At 37.7% G+C, this 23,480-nt stretch overlaps 1 protein-coding gene across 1 annotated transcript; it reads left to right on the forward strand.

Annotated features, from left to right (window-relative positions):
- The first annotated feature begins 967 nt into the window (after positions 1-967).
- Positions 968-23,269, forward strand: CRY1 (cryptochrome circadian regulator 1). The gene is made up of 13 exons (XM_014053731.2): positions 968-1,619; positions 12,918-13,026; positions 13,890-14,032; positions 16,529-16,713; positions 17,719-17,807; positions 18,214-18,354; positions 18,443-18,754; positions 19,850-20,001; positions 20,101-20,303; positions 20,459-20,566; positions 21,729-21,824; positions 22,724-22,798; positions 22,890-23,269. The coding sequence occupies exons 1-13, from the start codon at positions 1,462-1,464 to the stop codon at positions 22,991-22,993; spliced, it is 1,875 nt and encodes a 624-aa protein (XP_013909206.2). The 5' UTR covers positions 968-1,461; the 3' UTR covers positions 22,994-23,269.
- The last annotated feature ends 211 nt before the right edge of the window (positions 23,270-23,480 follow it).

Raw genomic sequence — 23,480 nt, forward strand, 5'->3', positions numbered from 1 at the left:
TGTGTTTTGTAACCCCTTAGGATTACTACAGATTTAGATCTAATATTATTAATATCTTCATTATTTAGATTGAGATTATGGACTCCTGGTGCACATTAAGCAATATTCGTTAGTTTCTCCATAAGAACTAAGTCCATTGCTATATTAAATCACGCTTCAGTTATGAGACATTTATTGTATTGTCCCTATGTATGTTCACACAAACCCCTCCCTGTCCAAAGGAGTTTCCAAGTGTGATTCTTTACAAGTAACAGACGCACTTTTGTTGTTGCATTATTCTTTTTTAATCGGTGAAAGTCGCCTTTAAGGTATCACGTGCCATCAACTGCGGGGCAGTTAGCGTGGTACAGTCTGCAAACACACATACACACACAGTATCATTTACAACGGGCCATTTCATAATGATATTATGTAATGATCAACCACAGCCAAGAAGATGCACGTTAACACGCGCACAGATCTTTGAAGACTCCGATTCTTGGCTTCAGTTGCCTATTGCAACCTTGCAAGCGGGCACACGCAGAATCCACACACCCCAATCCAGAAAGAAGCGCGGGGGAAGGGGAGCACTTAAGGGAGATACACGGGTTCCCGGTGCGTGCTCTACACGGATCCTCGCCGGATTCGTCATAGAAACCTCCACGCTTCACCTCACTTTTTGGGGGAGGGTGGGGGAGGTGACAGAGGGTGTGGGTGAGAAGAGCCACTCAGCCCCCTCCCCCCGTTCTTTATCCTCGCTTGTTTTGGGCTGCCTCCGAAAGGACGGCCACCCCTCGCTGCCGCCTCTTCCTTTTCGGACCGCGTCTTGCCTGACGCCGCGGCGACGAGGCCCACCGTCCCTTCCCCCACCAGGCAAAACACGTTTGAGAAACGTGAGGCGGCGGCGATCACGTGGATCCGCCGGGCCAATGAGGAGAAGAGGGTGGGGCTCACCTACCCCGTCATTCAGCCGGGCTGCATAGAGTCACAGGGCGAACGGCGAGGAGAGGAGAGGAAGGGCGTTCAACTGGTGAGGCGAGGCAGCGCTTTAATTGGGAGGAAAAAGGCGAGAAGGAAGAAGGAGACTCGCGACCGAGCCGCTCCCTACCTAGTTCTCTCCCTCGCTCTCTCTTTGCCGCCGCGTTTAGGGAACGCTGTGGGGCTCCTTCCCCAGCTGCGAGTGGGTGTGCGAGGCAGAGGAAAAAGAGGGGTGATGCGTTTCCCGCTGGCGGCCATCTCCACCGAAGCCGCTGCTTCCACCGCCGCAGCCGCTGCGTCCACCGGGGCTTAAGAGAGACGCAGCTCGAGCGGAATCTTCCGCCCTCGACCGGAGAACGGGCCTTTTTGTAAGCGGGATCTCTATCCCGACATGAGCCGCGAAGTCTGAACGCCCAGCGACGCTCTTCCACCCGACAAGCCGACCCCGCCGCCCGCCGCCCCAACCACTTACCCACCCCGGCGAAATCCGTCCGACTGCCGGAGATGGGGGTGAACTCGGTGCACTGGTTCCGCAAGGGGCTTCGACTCCACGACAACCCAGCGCTGAGGGAGGTCATCGAGGGGGCCGATACGGTGCGCTGCGTCTACATCCTGGACCCCTGGTTCGCGGGGTCCTCCAACGTGGGGATCAACCGGTGGAGGTGAGTGGGCATGAGGCGACGGCTCCGGCTCCTTGGAGGGAGCTGATCGCTTTTCAAACACCCCCCCCCCCCAAATAATTCGGAATCGCTGCGCACGCGCACTGGCGCTTCGTTATACAACCTCGGGTCTCCGCGGCCTCTTCGGAATCGTTTCTGACGTCTCAGCGTTCAGGAGGGAAGGGAGGGAGGGGGTGGCGACTCTCCCGCCTGTTTGGGGTGAAACGGGGCTCGATAAGTGGCGCTTATTTCCTTCTGAATTCAGCCCTTGCTTCCTAGGAAAGGCCTAAAAGGTTGCATAAACCCCCAAAGGGTACGCTGCCTTTTTCTTATGGCATGGAGTGGGGGAAAAGCTTGGGAAGTTAATACCAAATCATTGGTGTTAGGTAGCTGGTGTTGGCGATGTCAAAACGTCAGATGGCTCTGTTAAATCCTAGTGTTTTTATAGCTGATCCAAAATGGATGTTTGTAATCACATTTCTTGAAAGAGTAGAGCGGGGTAACCTCTGTTAAGGCTTCATCAGATGAAAATTGTATAAGACACACGTGTGCGTGTTTTTTTGATTTCCACATTATTTTCCTTGCACTGTAAAAGACACTTAGTTTTATTGCTTGGTTTTATGTATAATGGTCAGGCTGCTATCCCTACTTTTGCTTACCCTGACCTGTAATTTTCCTAATTGGATCTTTTCCAGTCTCTTTCCCTGTGCTGTCAGCAAAGAAACAATGACATATGCAATCCCTCCTGTTGCTATGCACACACTTGCATTCCAATCATAACCAGTACTGTGTTCATAAAATTTGTGAAAGATATGCCCAAAATTCTCCAGTTAGAGTAGAATGTTGGATGTGCCTGTTTGAATACAGTGCTTAACGGAAGTGTATTGAATAGACATATAAGCTTTTGTGAGCTGCATCAAAATTAGATCAAGTGGAAGCTTCAGAAGCCTATTCCTTATCACAAAGGCTCATGCCTTTCAACATCATTTGTTAGTTGGAACCGATTCTGCTAAATTCCTTAGTAGTATTTTTAGCTACCGTATTTGGTTTTGTTTCTTACTTTTAAAAAAGCAGTACAATTAGAATATGCTGTGCTATGGATTTAATTTAGCATGGTGAATGTAAACTTTGTACTCCCTTGGGGGTATGGAAAGCAGATACTCAGCCATAGCAGAAGTGTAGAATGTGGCTATTGTTCAACAGTAGAGCAATAGAGCATCTACTTTGCATGCAGAAGTTTAATCCTTGCCAATCTCATGAAAGTGTTATGGGAGAAAGCCATTCTCAGTCAGCAATAGACAATTTTTCCAAACATGCAAGGCATCTTTTGAGGTGTAACTGATATGGGTATAATTGGTACAGTTTCAATAGAGCATTTTAACAATCTCTTTCTCTTGGTCTCCCTAATAGTGAGAGGTCTAACAAACCCAGGCAATTCCATCCACAACTTACTGTAACTTACAAACCAAGAACATTATCTGCATGAAATGCTAAATCAACAGTGAATCAAATTGTAGTATTAGCATGCTTACTTGTTTCTAGAAAAATCAGAATCCTTGGAGAACTGCATTTCAAATAAATGACATTTAAGTGCTTAACACTGGATTTACAAAGGCCTGAAAAAATTTCTGGATACCACAACCAGGCAATTACTGTTAGTCACACAAGAAGCTGCACTATCCATATTATGAAAAATAGCCTTATTTTTCATTCAATTTTTCTTGCCTAGTAGCTACTACTGCTCTTGCCATTATAAAACAGTGCTATAACTCTGATTATTGTTAGGTCAAAACAAAGACAAACATAACATTGTATTCAGACTTTAAAAAATACTGTATCCTAAAAACACTGAGCCTTAATAAATATTTGAAAATGATTTTATGCCTTGATCCTTGCTTTAGAATGAGCATGCATGCATGGGTTACTTTCATAGGTCTATTCAATAGGTCTATTCACAGGTTAGCAAGAATTGTATTTCACTTTTCTTCTGCATGTTACCATAGGCTGTTGAAGGTATCCTAGAGAAAGAAGTAAATGAAGAGGAAATGCTTAGAATGTACAGAAAATTCTGGGCCTGATGAAGTGAGGTATACTGGAAACATTAGTTTGTGATGTAGTAAGTTGTGTGCAAAATTCATATTAAACTTATGAATGAATTTCATTACAACTGACCTACTGACATGCTGTGCATAATTGTTAGCCTGCTGTGACATATAGCAATCATTAACCTCTTTTCTCTTCATTATTTTCCTGTAGCATAGGCGGTGGTATTCATATTGTGAAAAACTAGTACAGTATTCAGAAGTCTTACTGTGTAATTCCTTTTTTTTTCTGAATGTGCTTTATTTCTTTATTAACAAATTAAGAAAAATACATTTGTAGCAAGTTGCCTCCTTGAAATCTTTGTTAAATGTTCTGTTAAGGTTTCTGTGACTCTTGTGTAAAATATCTTTTATTTACTAAATGCTGTATAAAGCATTGTTCTATTTTTTGATCTAAAAATACAGAGTTCCCCAGGTACAATAAAATATCCATTAAGTATTTTATCTTATTGTTATAAAACAGGAGTCATCCAGTCCCATGTATTTCAGAATTTGAAGAAATGGTTGCCATGTGGATCTGGCTAGTCACAAAAACAAGCAAGTTGACCATACAAAGGCAGAAATTTGATATAAGTAAAATTAGTATTTTCTGTACCAAAATAGTAGTTTTTCAAAAGTAAGGCTAATTATATTTTAGGAGTTTTTGTCCCAATTTAAAATGGTGAGAAGAATTGTGATTTTTAAGTGATCTTGGGATAGTTGAGCTCTGGAACTGCAAGTTGTATGATTCACCCCGAAAATGTAAGTGGGAAATTGCAACCAGTTTTCACAATTGTGATAGAATCCTTCAGGGGGCACAAAATTATGTTCAACACTTCAGGTGGGTTGTAACCTCAGCTTGCCTAGAAGTGATAAATACATTTTAATCTGTTTTAATCTATGTGAAATTGTGCTCTTTTGTCTTAAGGTTTATTTCATATTCATATACAACTGGCATGGAATTAGGGATATCCTCACAACTAACAATTTATTGAGGGTTATTCCTGTAAAATATTACATGTCCAATAAAAAAGCTTTTTTAAAACAACATATAATATAAAAGAAAACAATTTGATACAAATAAAAATCAAAAGATCACAATGAGCTCTAAAACTCTAATGCCAGGGACAGAGCCAGATCTTCAGGAATTTAGGGAACTTTTGCTTTTTCCTAGCATGTCATGTTATTGGCATGGAACCAACCAATAGTTAAATAATTGCAGGTGTGCTATGTGTTGAGGGTTAGAAGAAGTTAATTAATTGAAATAGTAATGCATCCTGCTTAGGCACAAAAATGATAAATACAGTATTAAGGTACACAGTTCTCCTGGTTCTTAATTCAGTCTCCAACCCCCAGCCAGGGCCCACTACTGGGCCCTCAGCTTTTTGGAACCAGGCTGCAGAAGGAATGGGCGACCACATGCCATCTCCTGCCCACCTGCCAGTACACAAAGCTGAAAAGTTTGGGAAACTCTTGTCTTAAAATATGTCATCAATTATATATCTGTCATATAGCATTTGTGCATAGTAAGTACCATATTTTTCGGAGTATAAAATGGACCTTTTTTTCCTCAAAAAATAGTGTGAAAATCTGGGTGTGTCTTATACATCGAATACAGCATTTTTTGCCTCCCAAAGCCCCGTCCCCTTCACCAAAATGGCCGTGCATAGCCTTAGGAAGGCTTTCAGAGAGCTCCTGGGGGCTGGGGAGGGCAGAAATGAGCAAAAATAGGCTGGTTTTTGCCCTCTGAGCCCTCAGCAGCACTCTATAAGCCCCTATAAACCTATGCATGCAATTTTTTGACAGAAGAGGCCCGTTTTTGCAAAAAATGGGTCATTTTTGGGAGGTTTGCAGAATGCAACCCCCCCACCCTTTTTGGAAATCTCTAACTGATGAGAATTACATTGATCAAATGCTGTACCAGCAGAAACTAAGTTTTAAGGTTTGTCAGTGATTTCCTTCTCCAGCACATGGATAAATCACCTGGCAACATCTACCTACCTACTCACTCTCTCCCTACCTACCTACTGTATTTCTCGCTCTCTCTATGCCTCTACCTACCTACCTACTCTCTCTCTATCCCTACCTATTTATTGTATTTCTCTCTCTCTATCTCTCTATCTACCTACCTTCTGGTTAGCTTTGTAAGAAAGTGCATTAGGGTATTTGTTTTCAGAATGTCAAAAATGAAAATTTTATCTTGAGGAAAATGAACAGGAATGAGCTTATAGACAAAGTCACTTCCTGAGGGACTTTGATACCAAGAGTTGTTTTTGAAGCGACATGCAACATTTAGGAAGAATTGAGATAGCCATCTGTCATCAGTATCTTTGTCTGTCAGTTATCTACTTTCTAAAGTCGAGATACAAATGCATAAATCTTAACGTTAATAATGAAAATCAAAATATGTAGAATGGTTTATTTAATTGTTGCTGATTCTCTTACCAGATTAAACGTTTCTCTCAATATAGGTCTCTATTAAATTAGAAAAACTATGCTGCAAATAAATTTATTTGTGAAATATTATTGGTACATTTTAGGAATTTTTTGTTTATATTATTTTAATTAGAACTTTGTTTAAACATTTTTTTTAAATGCCCTTTATTCAGCAATGTAGAATTTTGTTTTGCCTGGCACAGCTTGCAAAATAAATTACGCTGCTCACAAATGTTTATACTTGCCCAACTACTATATATCCCATGTTATAATTAAAAAGTGCTTTCTGGGAAGGAGGTGAGTTTCCTAGGTTTAAAGTATTTTGACAAAGAAAAAAATGTATTATTGCTTTGATTGTGCTGCTGACTTAAAAATCATTATGCAGGTGAAACATGCCTTTCAACAGCAGGATTAGAACCATACAAGTCTGGGTAGAATAGGATTTTAATTTAGGTTATTTATACAGAGTAGGTTTACTCTTGCTAAGATTGATGCAAACTGGGAGGAAATTAACCTTTTATTCAATTATTTGAAAGTCAGTTATATATATGATATATATTTTTGTGCCATATTTTCATAATTAAAAGTTATGTTGCGACTTGGCTGATTTTAAGAATCAGTCTTTAATAATTCATAACCAGCCCTAAAAATTTTGCTTTGGGACAAAACTTTCTAAATCCTGAGCTTTCCTCCAATAAAAATAAAAGATTTTTGTTTTATTGCATCTTGACTTTTTGTAGTAAATGTAAGTCTGTAACATTTAATCCATAGCTTTTGTGATCTTTGAAATTCCTTGTTATTTAGCCACCAAAGGGCTGTAAAAGAAGTAAAAATAGCTGCATTTGCATTGATAAGGGATTCCCATTTTTGCTCTGTGAAAGGAGCCAGATTTTTCTTTCCACAATGTATTTTAGTGAGTCGAATATGTATATTTCTGATGGTCTATACTAGCACATGGTAAATCTCTTAGGCCTAGAATATTATCCAGCCCTATGTTAGGTTGACAGAGCAGAATTGTGTCAGAGAAGAGTTATTTAGGGATCCATGATCTTTTCTAGCTTTGAGAAGGTTTTGTTTTTAAAGGGATGTCTGGGTAGATATTCCGATGTTAACCAAGTTTGGCTACAATCAGTATGTATCTTCATAGACGTCTTCTATCTTTGTCAGTAAATATTTTGATTACATGTTAGTAAGAATGGAGGAACAATGAATGGAAAAGCTTCATAGTACATTTCTATCAGTAGTACAATAATTCATATCACCTGTATTATTTGGCATTTAAATTGGTTAAGCTTTAAAGATGCAGTTGTATGAAATACTGTAGACTAGTTTAGTAAGTTTTTATTTACTTTCTAACAAACATCTGATTTTCTTTAAAAGTACAGCCTGATCTCTTCAAAACACTGTGGTGAACTTGAAATTCAAGTTATGAAACTGTGTCGTAGCATGATCTCTAAAGTAGGTCATTGTGACGGGAGTAGTCCAAGCAGCCTTGCCTGGTTGCTAGAGCAATGGCCTATTTAAAAAACCGTTCTTGTTGATTCATATTGAAGTAAGCCTTTAGAAATCATGTAAAAAAACTGGATAAGAGAGACACACCAAAGGTAATACTAGCAAAGATTTATTAAACTGGCTGTCTTTCTTTAGAATGTTTAAGGGACTTGAAGGATGAAATGATATATCTTTATCTTATTACAGTAGATGTTATCTTTCTTTGTGGACCAGTAAAAAGCATAGTTATGTGATACATGAAGAAAAGTTATCACTATAACATAAGTACTCGCTTTAGATTCTAAGTAACTATTCCTAGCTTTGACTATAATCTAATTCCTTCCTTTACATAATACAGGCAATCCTCGACTTACAACAGTTCATTTAGTGACTGTTCAAAGTTACTACAGCACAGAAAGAAATGACTTGTGAATATTTTTCACAGTTACGACCTTTCCAGCATTCCCATGATCATGTGATCAAAATACAAATGCTTGGCAACTGATTCACACTTATGACCATTGCTGTGTCCTGGGGCCATGTGATCACCTTTTGAGATTCTGACAAGCAAATTCAATGGGGAATGATCCTCTACAACTGGTTATGCTCCCCATAGGATCCATTAAAAAAAAAATTAATCATAGGGGCTTGTTTTCTTTTTTCTAATTTAAAAATACTTTTCTATAGCAAAACAATGCTAATTCTGACATAACAAACGAAGGGCTAATTTTTAAAACAATACAGATTAGTATTTAAAATTAAGGTTTCTCTGTGGTTCTCTCAGAGCCAGCACACTATATCCCCAAAACATAGGCATTTATTAAAATGTAAGTGCTTTCTAATATGGATTCTATATCTGAAAGACAGGTTAGGTATACATCATCATGTTCCTGAGTATGTTACAAAAGTCAGTTTTGAGTATTTACACCAAATTATTGGAAACGGCAGGAAAAAAAGCATGATTCATTTGTTGCATTTGAATCAGCATATATACATTTGAAAATGTTATCAAACCTGTATAACTATAATGTTTGAACTGTTATGTCCTTTGATAGTTAATAATAGAAAAGCTTTACAAATCTTCATATAGATTCTGGTTACTTGTTGTGTGCAAATGATTTACAGTAGCACCAGTTTTTTTCTTACACTTGGTTTAAAGCAAGGGTGTCAACTGGCGGCCTGTGGGCTGGATGTGTCATGCGCAGGCAGAGGTGGGTTTCTACTAGTTCGACCAAGTAGGTAATAACTCAGCCTGCCACGCGCCTGAACCGGTTCTCTCGGCAGCACTATAGGTGCCGTCATTTTGTTTTTTGCTTCTGCACATGAACAGAAGCAATTTTTTAGTACTGTGCATGCATGTGTGCAGCGCGTCCCTGAGCGAACCACAGTAGCAGCAACTAGAACCTACACTTGCACACAGGTGATGCCTACCCTAGCTTCGCAAATGGGGAAAACGTCACAAAATGTCACGTGACAGCAATGTAACACCACAGATTTGACACCCATGGTTTAAAGCATTGGTTCATGGTGTTTGGCCAGAACTATTGCTACAATAGTTGTAAAGATAGACTAGAATATTTTGCTCATAGCTGTCACTTTTCTTTCAAAAATTTTCTGTGCTCAAATTTGAGAAATGGGGGGAAATAATTGTTTTAGACACTTAAAAAAACTTTTAAGTGAAACTCTTTAATACAGTCATTAAACTATAATCTGCAAGCTAAAGTTCATCAATAGCTATGTGTAGTTTTGAAAAATAAAAAACCTGCCAGTTCTGTTCAATAGTCTAAAAATGTTATAAGACATAAACAAGACAATACTGTACTTGTTCATGTATTTTTGTATTTAAATAGTATTGCATTATATTGAATTTTGATAATCATTCAAAATTTGTAAGTTTGTGAATCAACAGATTTAAAGTACAGCTGAAATTCCAATCATACATACTGTATTCAGCTACAAGATGTTCCTGGCTTTTCCAATCTTTACAAGTGACTGTTTTTCTTTATTTTGGCCATCATTATATTTTCAAATGAATGATGTTATTAACATCTTGAAAAAATGAAGTTTGAGGAATTAAACTTTTAAAACTTTTTATAGTGCTTAAAATAACCATTATGTCAAGAGGAAAGTGAGTTATTGAAGCAGAATCTTATACATAGAGATTTATTTCATTTTGGTTAATATCGTATTAGAATTCTTCAATTTTTTCCAGATCTGTTGTGCTGTTAAGGTAGATTTTGTGTCCAATAGCTTATGTTGGACACGTAATAGTTTTCTGGACTTTTTTTTTACTATCCTCTGAACTTTAGAATTGCACGTTAGTTCAGACAGAGGGATAATTAGTGCCAGTTATATATTTCGTTATATAGAGTTGTTTGATTCCTGTCATAATAGTGAAGGTATTGCCATACAGATTGTATTTTTAGAATAATTTTATTAAAGTTTACAAATGCAAAGATAAAAAAACTAATGCAAACTAAAGAAAATATAAAAAGTAAAAGTAAAATTAATTTATAAAAGAAAAAAAGAAAAAGATGTAGGTAATCCTCAACTTGCAACCATTAATTTAGGGACCATTTGAAATTACTGAAAAAAGTGTCATGGCCATTTTTCAGAGTTATGGCCCTTGCAACTTCCCCCAGGATCATGTGATCAAAATTCGGATGCTTCAGCAACTGGTTCATATTTAGGATTATTGCAGTGTCCCAGGATCATTTGATCACCTTTTGAAACCTGACAAGTAAAGTCAATGGGAAAAGATTAACTGAACCTGTGTAACTGGCCTAACTGCAGTGATTCACTTAACAACTGTGATAAGAAAGGTCAAATGGAGCAAAACTCACTTAACGTCTTGTTTAGCAACAGAAATTTGGGACTCAATTGTGGTAGCAAGCTAAGGACATGTATAGAAAAAAATGATTGTTATACATAATGTAATTTGACACCTTCTCTACTGCTTCAATTGAAAAACCTTTTCCCATGTCTCACCCCTTATCAATAATCAAATTGCAAAAAAATTAACAGAACTTGGTTTTCTGTTTTTTGCTGTCTGATAACCCATTTGACCATGGACTTGGACTTGGACTTAATCTTCGTAAATGTCAACGTCCATAAGGCAGTGACCGTTGCATTGTGAAGGCCAGGGGCAGGACGTCACGGATTACAGCACGCCATTGATTCCGATTTAGGGCGGCTTGTTGGGCATCGGTTATCGAGAAATGGAGTGGTTGAAGATTGTGAGCCACTTGGGATATCCACGTTTTCTTTGGGGCATTTCGTGCGATTTTCCACCCATCCGGTCGCAGCGAGTTAATCGATCAGTAAGGTAATCGGCTATTGTCCATACGGCAAACGTGTCCAAACCATCTAAGTCGTTGTCTTCTTAGGTAAAGTTCGATTGTAGTTTGGTTTTTACACAGCTGCAATACCGTTTCGTTTTTCCATCGGTCCCGTAGAGTTATGTGCAGAATGTTGCGCAGGCATCTTAGCTGGAATCGTTCTAATAGGTTCAGGTCGCTTTTAAGTAAAGTCCACGATTCCGAGCCGTACAGTAAGATTGTGCGGATGGAAGCATTAAATATCCTCATCTTGGTCGCAATCGTCACGTCATTTTGGCTCCACAGGCACTTCCTTAAAGAGGCGAATGCGGCTGTAGCATTGCCAATGCGGCTTTTGATGTCATTTGTAGCCACTACACGTTGGCTGTCGATGATCGACCCCAAATATTTAAACGTGTCTACTCTTTCGATAGGGTTGCCTTCGAGGTGCAGTTGAGCTGGTTGAGTGCCTGTGAAAATGAATTTGGTTTTTGCACCATTTATTACCAGACCGAGTTCGTTAGCATTTGCTTGTAATGCATCCAGGGTATTTTGGGCGGTTTGGGCTGTTTCAGCAAAGAAGACGATGTCATCAGCATACACCAAGTCCGTGAGAGACAGCTGAGCCCCGATTTGAACGCCTGGTGTGTCTTTAAAAGTTTGTCTGAGGATCCAATCCATGGTTATATTGAAGAGCATTGGTGAAATAATACAGCCTTGTTTGACGCCGGTAGTTATTGAGAATGGTGGGGACACATTTCCCTTCATGATCAAATTAGAAATCCTTGCAGGGATTTCAGGTTTCTACAGCTTTGGTAAACAACCTGTTACTGAGGTGGGGCAGGAGGGGTGGTTCAAGAAGACCAGCAGCACAGGACATAAGGAGTATTTAGCATTTTAAGAGACTGCTGTTGCCTTTTTCTTTAAATATTTTTTTTACATGATAACCAATGTTTACTGTGTGTAACCCTTTAGAACCAGTATTTTTGTACAGTATCAGTTTAAAGTCACTTTAAAATAGCATAACTATTATTAGTGCAATTGAAGAATGTTTGAAAAACAATAGTTGAATTAGTGTGAACAGCAACATACTATGAATAGGGAGCACCTTGTTTTAGGGATGGGATGAAGGGAGATAGAAGAGAAGAGAAACATCAGCTTGCTGCCCAAGGACTGAGTTTAATATTTTTGTAGCCCCGCCTCCTGCTCTCCTGAGAGGCTCAGTTTCAAAAAACGAAAGAGAGTCCAAAAAGGTTGTAGATGGAGATGCAGAATGTCCCCCACTGGAGTACAGAACCCCGCGGGCACTAGTTCGGGCGGGGTTGGACATGGTGCAGTATCAGTATACAGTAAGAAATTTCCAATTAACTTTTTATTTTTATTTGTTAGAGGAGCCAAGGTGGTGCAGTGGTTAGGGTGCAGTACTGTAGGCCACTTCAGCTGACTGTTATCTGCAGTTCAGCGGTTCTAATCTCACCGGTTGACTCAGCCTTCCATCCTTCCGAGGTGGGTGAAATGAGGACCCAGACTGTGAGGGCGATATGCTGACTCTGTAAACCACTTAGAGAGGGCTGAAAGCCCTATGAAGCGGTATATAAGTTTAACTGCTATTGCTATTGCTATTGCTATAGCAGAATTGTAAGAGTTTCTATATTGGGTTTTAATGAACATTGACCTGAAATACTTGAAATAGCTGTACATCATTATCAAAGTTTGCACATTTTCAGCTGTAGTCCTCTATTTGTATAATGACAGCATTATTACATCATCTCTGACAGTGTCTGTAAGGATTTCTGAATATATTATAGAAGCTACATACACAAACTTACACTACAATATATTTTTATATGGTGGCTGTAATCTCTAGGACCAAGATAATATATTATGATTGGTTATAACTCTTTCTGCACAAATCTTGCCTTTGCAGCAAACTTTTTTTTTAAAAAAAAACTTCCTTTATGTCATCCTCCTTTCAGATTTCTCCTTCAATGTCTTGAGGACTTGGATGCCAACTTAAGAAAACTAAACTCTCGTTTATTTGTGATTAGAGGACAGCCTGCAGATGTATTTCCTAGGCTTTTCAAGGTAAATTTTGATTATTTGAAGATGATTTGAAGCAAGTACAAAAGTATTTCAACTTACTTGAATACTATGATTATACTTAAAAGTAATCTGTGCAATATTTATTGACCATATTTAATGGGCATAACTTGGCTAAGATTTGCATCACAACATTGGGATTTAAAAATAAAAACCTAGTCAGATTGCTTACTTTTTAATTTTTTTCTTACTGTTTCATATTATAATGTGGTTCGATATATTAGATATAAATATGAGGCGACCATCTATAAAGATGAAGCAAACATCTAAACTTTTGTACCTTGTTGCAAGAATGTATTCATGAGGATTTTTGTTCTATCTTCATTCTTTCAGCTTGTTATCTCTTGGTAAAATCTATTCAAATAAGACAAAAATAGCATACTGTAAGAGCACACACCTATAAAAGAGGGAAGGAAAGCCTTAATTGCATATAATCCAGTTTTATGAATATAGACATTTTAAGAGGGGAGTAATAAAAATATATTTTGGAATCTTAGGAAGATCCTATATTGATACTGAATTATGAATGGTAAAGTCTGTTCAGTTCTAGGAAAGTGGGGCTAAACCTCTCTAAGGGTTTTCAAATTACTATATAATTTAATGTAATATTCATTTTATAGGTTTAGTTCTGTTATATTTGAAAAAGGAGGGCTACGGTCTTTTCTCTAGTTTGCTTAAAATCTTCTGAAGCAGAATCCTTGGCTTATATATGGAGAATATTTTTTTCTGCATTTGCTATTGAATCTAGCCATTTGTTTTCATGCATTCAGGATATTTATTATTCTTTCTTGTTTGTTGACGTGGGACAATTGCTGTTTTAAAAATCACATTATTATTTGAAATTATAGGAATGGAATATTTCAAAACTTTCTATTGAATATGACTCTGAACCATTTGGAAAGGAGAGAGATGCAGCAATTAAGAAATTGGCCATTGAAGCAGGATTGGAAGTCATTGTACGGATATCACATACCTTATATGACTTAGACAAGTAAGATACCAATTTCTTAAGTGTAAAAGGGAAAAATAATCTTTCATGTAGTATGAATAGATACTGATACCGATAGAGGATAGAAAATAATTCTGAGTCAACGTTTTTTATTACAGTAGTTTCTTGTAGTATATCAATTTTAAAAATTATTTAGTAGCATAATGGATGGTTTCGATGCCAATCAAATTTAGCAGTTTAATTTAACTACTATGAAACATTTATATTTACATACGAAACTTGTATACTGCTGAATTCAACAAATTGACTCATGGTACAGTAAAAACATAAAACATCCATGATAAAGATCAATAAAATATCCTTAGTAACAGGATTCAGACAAATGTAACATTAAAATGGTCATGAGAGGTTTAAAAATAAAAATATTTTAAACATTGGAGATGTGAAACCATAGTAGAAAATTGGGTGATATTTGTATGATAGGGAAAATCCCTATGGAAAAGCTGTCTTTAATTAATTCCTTGACTGTTATCAGAGAGGAGGCAAGCCTGAAACCAGCTGTTTCAGAGAACTGACGCTGTAACAGGGAAGAACCCCTCCTGCTAACAGCCAGACAAATTAGGTTATCAGCAGGGGCTTCTTTCAGTGCAGTCTTGCTGTTCAGGACAATTCTGACTAGATAATGTAGCCCTGGATATATCTAGATGCAAGCCATGAGGTACTTCGTAAGTTAAAACCAGTACTTTAAAAGTAATAATTGTCAAAAATAACCGGATTCAAAGAGCGTCTCCAGAAAAGGTTGCATATAGCTTCTTTTGAGGCTGTTGGAAAAAACCCTCTCAAGAGAAATTTTGATCAGCTTTCAGATCCAGTTAGTTAATCCCCCCCCCTCCCCGGCCCGGTCATGTCTAAAACGGTGATGGAGATCATACTAGAAAGCACCCTCTATTTCCTTGGAATTCACAGGCTGGATGAAATCCTAGATAATACAGTCAGATGCCCCTGTGGTCAGTTGAACTCTGTTAATGAGGCATCAAGACTGAGACAGTTGACTGTCAGCAAAATCCTAGGTAAATTGATGACAACAGCTAAAAGGAGGACCTTGTCATTTCCTGAAAGGGAGTTTGCCACCCTATGCAGAAACATTTGGGGATAATCTCATTCTAATCTAGATAAATTTTCAACTGCTCTGAAAGGAATGTGAGGTTAAAAGTGTCTGTGCCAGACCCAAGTTTTATGAAGGCCATGAATTCATGGATTCTTGTGTTCCCCAGGATATAAATATCTAGGTTTACCATACTAGTCCTGAAATCACTTCCAAGAGTCTAGAAAGGGATTCCATTTGGCAACTAGGTACACTGGTAGAACTTCCAGTTTGTCTCTGTGGCCCAGTTTCAGATACAGACATTTACACCCCAAAATTTCCAGAGCAGATCCTTGGCCCTGTACAAGTATGACATCTTTAAGTATGACTACACCCCTCTCTACTAGGTATTAAGTTGGCTTAAGTTGACAATTAGAAGTGCAGATTACTACTAATTTGGTGATTATCCATGTCTTGGAATAGCTTATTCAACCTTACCTGCCATACCTCCCTTCTTCCAACAAAAGTGGGGTATGTTTGCTAATCACTTCCTCCCCAATACTCATCTATCCCCTCCCTGACCACCTATCCTTCAATTCACTTGTACCCATCATCAAAGCAATACTTTGTGGGAAAGATGGGCAACCAATAAATTGGATGGGTAGGTAGGTAGGTAGGTAGGTAGGTAGGTAGGTAGATCAATTGAAACAGACAATTCAACCAGGGAAATAGCAGTTCCCACTTGAACAATTCAAAGGGAATTTTAAATCAAATACTGACACCATCACCTAAGATCTCCTTTTCCTTCCTTTCTCCTCTGTTTAAAAACAACATGAAACCCTATGGACAGCTCATCCCCATCTCGACCCATCATTTTTTGCTGTTCTGTTACTTTGGTTGATGAGATGTCGAATGTGGAAAGTTAATGGTTTCTATACCCGTCCAATTTGTACGCTAGTTTCCAGAGACTTGTTTTTTTAAATATTGAATTGTCATATGTTAAAGTATATGAGGACCCAGATTGTTGGGGGCAATATGCTGACTCTGTAAACTGCATAGAAAGGGCTGTAAAAGCACTTTGAAGCAGTATATAAGCCTAAGTTCTATTGCTATTTGTAAATTGTAATATTTGTAAGTGGTTTAGATTCATTTTTACTAATTTCTTTGTAACCAATTGTTAAGTAACTTTTCTAGGGATCTATTCATTCATTTGCAGAATAACCAAATTGTCATTGACCATTTTATTAATCATTTGTATTAAGATGATTGGATTTACTATATTAGTTCTGCCCCTTAGGGTTTTCTATATTTCTAATGAGAAATTACTAACTTTATTCATAATATGAAGCAAATGTCATAATGTACTGGTAAGGTAAGAAATATACTATAGAGTTGCATAATAAACATAAAGTGTTTCTGAAAGTATAAACTGGCATTGAATTCTTTGTATGTAGGATTATAGAATTAAATGGAGGCCAGCCACCTCTTACTTATAAGAGATTCCAAACTCTAATAAGTAGAATGGAACCATTGGAGATGCCTGTGGAAACTATCACTGCAGAAGTCATGTCAAAATGTGCCACTCCAGTTTCTGACGATCATGATGAAAAATACGGAGTTCCATCACTTGAAGAACTAGGTAAGCCAAGATATATCATCCCCATTTCTTGAGCATTATTAAAAAATATGTGGTCATAAGTAGGAGACTTTGCTTAGTTTGCATATAGAAGATAATAAATCTAATAGAAGGATCTGGAAGACAAAAAAGGTAGTTCTCAACTTACGATCACAATTGAGCCCCAAATTTCTGTTGCTAAGCAAGACAGTTCTTAAGTGGGTTTTGCTCCATTTTATGACTTTTCTTGCCACAGTTAGCTAAATCACTGCCATTATTAAGCTTGTAACATGGTTAAGTAAATCTGGCTTCCTAATTGACTTTGCTTGTTAGAAGGTTGCAAAAGGTGATCACATGACCAGGGACATTGCAACAATCATGAATTAAAATGCCAGTTGCCAAGTGTATTGATCATGTCACCACGGGGATGCTGGAACAGTTGTAAGTCAGTAAGTCACGTTTGACAGTACTATTGTAACTTCGAATGATCACTAGATGAATGGTCGTAAATTGAGGACTACCTGATCTTGTCATTTAAAATTTTGCTTAAAACTCTCTATAAGAAACTGATACTGTCTATTAATGCTTGCTTCTGCATAGGCATTATTCTAGAATATGTGTATAACATAATTAAGTAGAATTTCCAAATAACCATGTAGTTTATAGAAAATTTTTGCTTTATTGTGAGGAAAAAAAGAGCAAGTTCCTGGTTGTTAAATTTTGAAGACTTGCTCCTAGATTGGGTGTTGATAACTCACCATGGATTTATAATAGTTGACAGAGATTTCAGTATATTTGTCATTGCACTGAGGAGCAATAAATTATTTGAAGAATAATACAGTATTCAATAATAAATTTCAATAAATCATTCAAAGTAATCAAAACCTGCAAATTTAGCATTGGGTCAGTTCAGTGCTTTGAAAATATGTGTAACAATTGTTTAATGTACCAAAGTTTTATAACTCATACAGATGGTAGCTGACTAATAGCATTTGACTAAAATATTTTACTTTGGTGTCCGTACTATAGGTTTTGATACAGATGGATTGCCTTCTGCCGTTTGGCCTGGAGGAGAAACAGAAGCACTCACAAGATTGGAAAGACATTTGGAAAGAAAGGTATGTTGTTCACCTTTGTTGTTTGCCAAATATAAGGGTAATCCTTTTTTGATGAGCACAGTTGAGACCGGAATATCAGTCATAAGTTCTGGTTGTTAAGTGAGATGCCCACATGACCGCTTCCTCAACAACCACAATCCTGGCATTCATAGTTGCAGTCATTAAATGGAGCACAGGGGTTCCTCCGGTGGTAGAAGATGTGTCCTGCAATACAATTCAAAGTCACAGCCGCTTTAGCCCGGTCTTGCAATGTGACACTCAATGAGTTAAAAATGATATGCATAAGATTTTGAGAAGCTGATACAAAGCCATTGCAAGCTTGGTTTTTAAAATGCTGTTAAGAAAATATCAATAAATAATAAATATAAGTCTCCCCCCCCCCTTTTTTTTCCTTTTTCTTTTTAAGGCTTGGGTTGCAAACTTTGAACGACCTCGAATGAATGCAAATTCCCTTCTTGCAAGTCCAACAGGACTTAGTCCTTATCTGCGTTTTGGCTGTTTATCATGCCGTCTATTTTACTTCAAATTAACAGATTTGTACAAAAAGGTACGAATTGATCACTGGGATTTATCTGCATGTATTTAAGACATGTATTTAAAAAGTGAGTTTTTAAACCCTATCTTATGATTTACAGGTGAAAAAGAACAGTTCTCCTCCTCTTTCCCTCTATGGCCAATTGTTGTGGCGTGAATTCTTTTACACGGCAGCCACTAGTAATCCACGATTTGATAAAATGGAAGGCAATCCCATATGTGTGCAGATTCCTTGGGACAAAAATCCGGAGGCTTTGGCCAAGTGGGCAGAGGGTCGGACAGGGTTCCCTTGGATTGATGCTATTATGACCCAGCTGCGTCAGGAAGGCTGGATTCATCATCTTGCCAGACATGCTGTGGCTTGCTTCCTAACGCGAGGTGATCTGTGGATTAGCTGGGAAGAAGGAATGAAGGTACAGTTTTCTTCTAATCAACACGTTGATACTGTTCTTAGGATTTGTTATTCCAGTTTGTTTCTAAATAATGTTAAGAAAAGTTGTATTGCATACCCAGTTTGTGATTGATTCTTTTGCAGAACATAATGTATGTAATTTTTTTTAATTATTATTAAAGTCTTGACATATTTGCCTCTTTATTAAAAAAAACCCTACTATCCTTTACTTGCAATTCTGAAGCCACATTGAAGACTTGTCGTCAGAAAATATAGTTTTGTAGTATGCTGCGTAGTTAATGCAGAACCAGTGGGGTAAATGCATATAACTGATGTCACCATTATAAATGTTGTATAATATAAAGTAATTTAGCTCAGTAGCAACTCCTAGTGGTAAGTCAACACTTTATGCATTATAATGAGCATTCAGAATATGTCCTTGTTTTCTCTCATCTGTCCCATACTCACTCTTTAACACATTAAAACATGTGTTAGATAGTGTTAGATAGAATACAAACAGGCTGATCTGGGGGATTAGAGTGTCCTGTAGTACTGTGACTAATTGCTTATGCTAGTGGTTTTAAATATTCTGTTTCCAGCAGTGTATGTGCATTATCAAGAGCCGAGGTGGTGCAGTGGTTAGGGTGCAGTACTGCAGGCCACTTCAGCTGACTGTTATCTGCAGTTCAGCAGTTCAAATCTCACCGGCTCAAGGTTGACTCAGCCTTCCATCCTTCCGAGGTGGGTGAAATGAGGACCCAGATTGTGGGGGCAATATGCTGACTCTGTAAACCGCTTAGAGAGGGCTGAAAGCCCTATGAAGCGGTATATAAGTCTAACTGCTATTGCTATTGCTATCTGTTTTTATAAATTTGTAAGCTACCTTGAGTCCTTTCTGCAGATAAATGAGTTGTCTGCTGACTTTGCACATTTCAAAAGTTTACTGTATAGAGTATGTATTTCTCCTCCAATTTCTCCTTATGTGCTTAGATATGGACATTTTAAAAGCAAGCATGCCAACAAATTGCCACTTAAAACTGTATTCCAGGGGGGGGGGGAGGAAGAGTAAATACAGGGTTATATTAATTCAGTGGTTTTGTTTTGTTTTTTTGGGTAGGTATTTGAAGAATTGCTTCTTGATGCAGACTGGAGTGTGAATGCAGGCAGTTGGATGTGGCTGTCTTGTAGCTCATTTTTCCAGCAATTTTTCCACTGTTACTGTCCTGTGGGTTTTGGCAGGAGAACTGATCCTAACGGGGACTACATCAGGTAAAAAACCATTATCAGTTTAAAATGAAACATTATACTGGATTATTATGATGAACCATAAAAATGATAGAAAATTTCTTTTCTTTTTCTTTAATTAAGACGGTATCTACCTATACTCAGAGGTTTTCCTGCAAAGTATATATATGATCCTTGGAATGCCCCCGAGGGAGTCCAGAAAGCTGCAAAATGTATAATAGGAGTAAATTACCCCAAGCCAATGGTAAATCATGCTGAGGCGAGTCGATTGAATATAGAAAGGATGAAACAAATCTACCAACAATTATCCCGATACAGAGGATTAGGTATGATGGAAAGCTTTGATTTCACTTTTTACTTTCATGACTTTCACAGACGTTAGTCTGTGTTTGCATGGGATTGATTCTTTAAAAATAATGCTCTAATTCTTATTGAGAAAATTAACTCTGTTTTTGACGCCACTGCATTTTATTTTGATTAGGTCTCCTTGCTTCAGTGCCTTCTAATGGAAATGGAAATGGAAACGGAAATGGTGGCCTAATGGGATATTCTTCAAACGAAAATCTCTTTGGTTGTGTTGGTACAAATGGTAAGTTGCTCCTATGTTAGAAAAAATAAGAAGCATAAATAACAATCTATTTGTCTACCAACATTATAATAATAAGCCAAAGACAAGTGATGGTTTTTTAAGGAGAGGAAAAACCAAGGCCTCCTTAAAAGGTCCTAGGTATGGCTTCTCTTGCAATGAGGAATTTATCACTGCATGAGCTCATCTGATGGTCACCATCTTGGAAGCTTTCACCAGCCAGGAGGGACAAGGGTCTAATTGTTTGACAGTGCATGTTTTCTGGTGCTGTGTTCAAATAACGCTGCCTCTTCTGTCCTGTGCACATTGTTCCAGAAGTCCTAGTGCTGTGATGACGAACCTATGGCATGCATGCCAAAGGTGGAATACAGAGCCCTCTCTGTGGGCACGTGCACCATTGCCAGCTGCTCTTCTGGTTTCCAGCATGCGCCTGATGGCCAGCTGGTCTTCATATTTCCAGTGCTCTGGCATGCGCACATTCACACACATGCACACGTTACAGTTTGGGCACTGGATGCCCAAAAGGTTTGCCATCACTGTCCTAGTGTTTATCTGGATGTTAATGAGCAAACTTAGGTTCTTGCCCTGATGTTCTTTCTGAACATCAAAGGTTTCCTCCTGGTACAATTCCTTTCCAATGTTAGATCCATATACTTTGACATCACTCATGAGAGCTATGCTTAGGTCATGTGATGAAATTCTGGCGTTCTTAGGGATTTTTTTCAGCAGTTTCCTTTCTGTTCTGAGGCTAAACTTGCTGGGATGGACTGGACAGGTTGGCAGTCTTCACTTGTAGATAATCTGGACAGTGGATTGATGTCCAAATGATTGGCAATCTTTTAAAATCATCTTTATGCAGGCCTCAGGGAGCTCTTTCAATCCAGGTATAGTGATGCTGCCAGCCAACTAAATAGGTAATAACACAGGTACCTCCCAGATCCTCTCTAACAATGTAGTAAACATTTGCATCTGATCTGGTACACCTGTTTTTAATTATAGGTATTTGAGGTAGTGATAAACGTAGGGGTGTACTTACTTTTTCCACATATGAAATTTCTCATTTAGATTTATTTATATTATACCATATAAATTGTGCATGATATTAAATATATCACTTTTGTGTAATTCTAAATCCCAAAAACAATTCAGATTTGCTTTCTTTCAGGCACTCAAATGGGAACCAGTGAAGGACATACAGGGAATGTTCAATCATGTACCCATGGAGAGACTCATAAAGGAAAAAGTGGAATTCATCAGCAAGGTGGGATAACTCAAAACTCCATTCACTATTCCTTCATTCTTAAATAATAAAGTGTGATACTCAAATCAAGATATATTGATTTCAGCAATGTAGTTTCTGCATACGTGTGTTTAAGGATAGTGAGTTAAAAATAGGAATTGCTCTGGGGAAACCATTATATTAATAGTATAGACTAAATAACTAATATACCTAAAACACTAAAGTCCAACTGATCTCCATGGAAGTGAAGTAGGCATGACAACAACTCTTTACTATGACCTCTAAATGGACCCCCAAATAAAGGAGTTAAGGAAGAACTAGTTAGGCAGTTTAATTAATTAATTAATTGCTCTTTATTGTTTTATGGCAGCCAAGAGGAATGTTTATTGGGTAACTGAATCATTCAAAGAGGTACTTGTTTTAAAAAATAGAAACAGTATCCAGATAGTAGCGCTTAATACACTCTGATTTTTATACTAGGATTTACTTATTGTCTGTAGAGGATATGTGATAAATCAAGTAAAAACTAAGCTTAAGTATACAAAGTGGGGAGCCTTTGCTTTCTAACAATATTAAATAAAGATACAGAATGGGGCATTATTAAGCAAGGAAACAAAAAAAAGAAATTATAGTGAATATCTTATTGGTGCCCTTTCAGATAATTGTTGTTTTATTTGTACTTATGATTAGGGATAAGGTTAGATTTCACATTCAAAGATGTCATAATTTGAGGATGGTGTTTGTGACAGAAAATGTGACCTCTAATAAATTCAGTACAATATTTCAAACTATGTCCAACAGAAAAATTAGTAATGCTTACTGTAAATATTACTTATTAATACTTATTACATCTATGGGGGAAAGTTTAATGTTGATTTCTAAATACTTTTGTTCAGAAATTAATACACTTTTTTTTACAGGTTACGCTCAAGGGAACAGTGGAATTTTACATTATGCTCATGGGGACAGTAAAAAAACACACTTAGGGCAACAAGGTATGATTTCTGCACATTTGTGATTTTGAGTTAAGTGAAACTCAAAGACAACATTAAATTACATGTTTGTTTTCAATTGTCTTCAATCTAGGAAGAACATCACTTAACAATGGAGTGTGCCCTGGGAAGCGGCCAAATCCAGAAGAAAGAATTCAAAGCATTGGTCCAAAAGTCCAGCGACAGAGCAGTAATTAATGGGGTAAAACTGAGTTGTGAAGAAAATGATTGATAAACTACATTCTAGTCTCACAAAGAGGAAACTAAGCGTGCCTGCTGCATATTTTTGGAGCATAACTTTCTTGGAAGAAGTGGACCAAACACCATTGCATCTAAAATCCTATTTGGCGGTGGTCAAGAACGCCCTGACATTAATTTCATACTTTGAGCGGTCATAATCTTATCCTAAGTGTGACTTGTCTTGTCATTTAACTACACCTAGTTTCTATTTTTCCATTAAATTGTGAATTAATATGGTTTTGTTTCTTTGAATTTGTTGCGAGGTAAAAATATTCACTTGAAACCCACCAGTCATTTGCGTATCATCTTGGGTAATGGGCAGTATTTATTTTTTCTTGAAATTATTTGTTAATTTTTATGCATCCCAATTTATTTTTATAGTGGGAAGTTTAAAAAAGAAATTTCATCTGTTGTCATTTTCTACAGATACTTTTCCCTAAGCAGC

This window comes from Thamnophis sirtalis, unplaced genomic scaffold, assembly GCF_051295495.1.
Source record: "Thamnophis sirtalis isolate CommonGarterSnake01/CBP01778 unplaced genomic scaffold, rThaSir2_p1.2 scaffold_9, whole genome shotgun sequence".
Lineage (NCBI taxonomy): Eukaryota > Metazoa > Chordata > Lepidosauria > Squamata > Natricidae > Thamnophis > Thamnophis sirtalis.

Excerpts from the sequence above, each read along its gene's own strand:
- CRY1 (XM_014053731.2), top strand. The coding sequence starts at position 1,462 with ATGGGGGTGAACTCGGTGCACTGGTTCCGCAAGGGGCTTCGACTCCAC. Across the intron at positions 16,714-17,718 it reads TCCATCACTTGAAGAACTAG|GTTTTGATACAGATGGATTG; the intron begins GTAAGCCAAGAT and ends TCCGTACTATAG. Across the intron at positions 21,825-22,723 it reads AAGTGGAATTCATCAGCAAG|GTTACGCTCAAGGGAACAGT; the intron begins GTGGGATAACTC and ends TTTTTTTTACAG.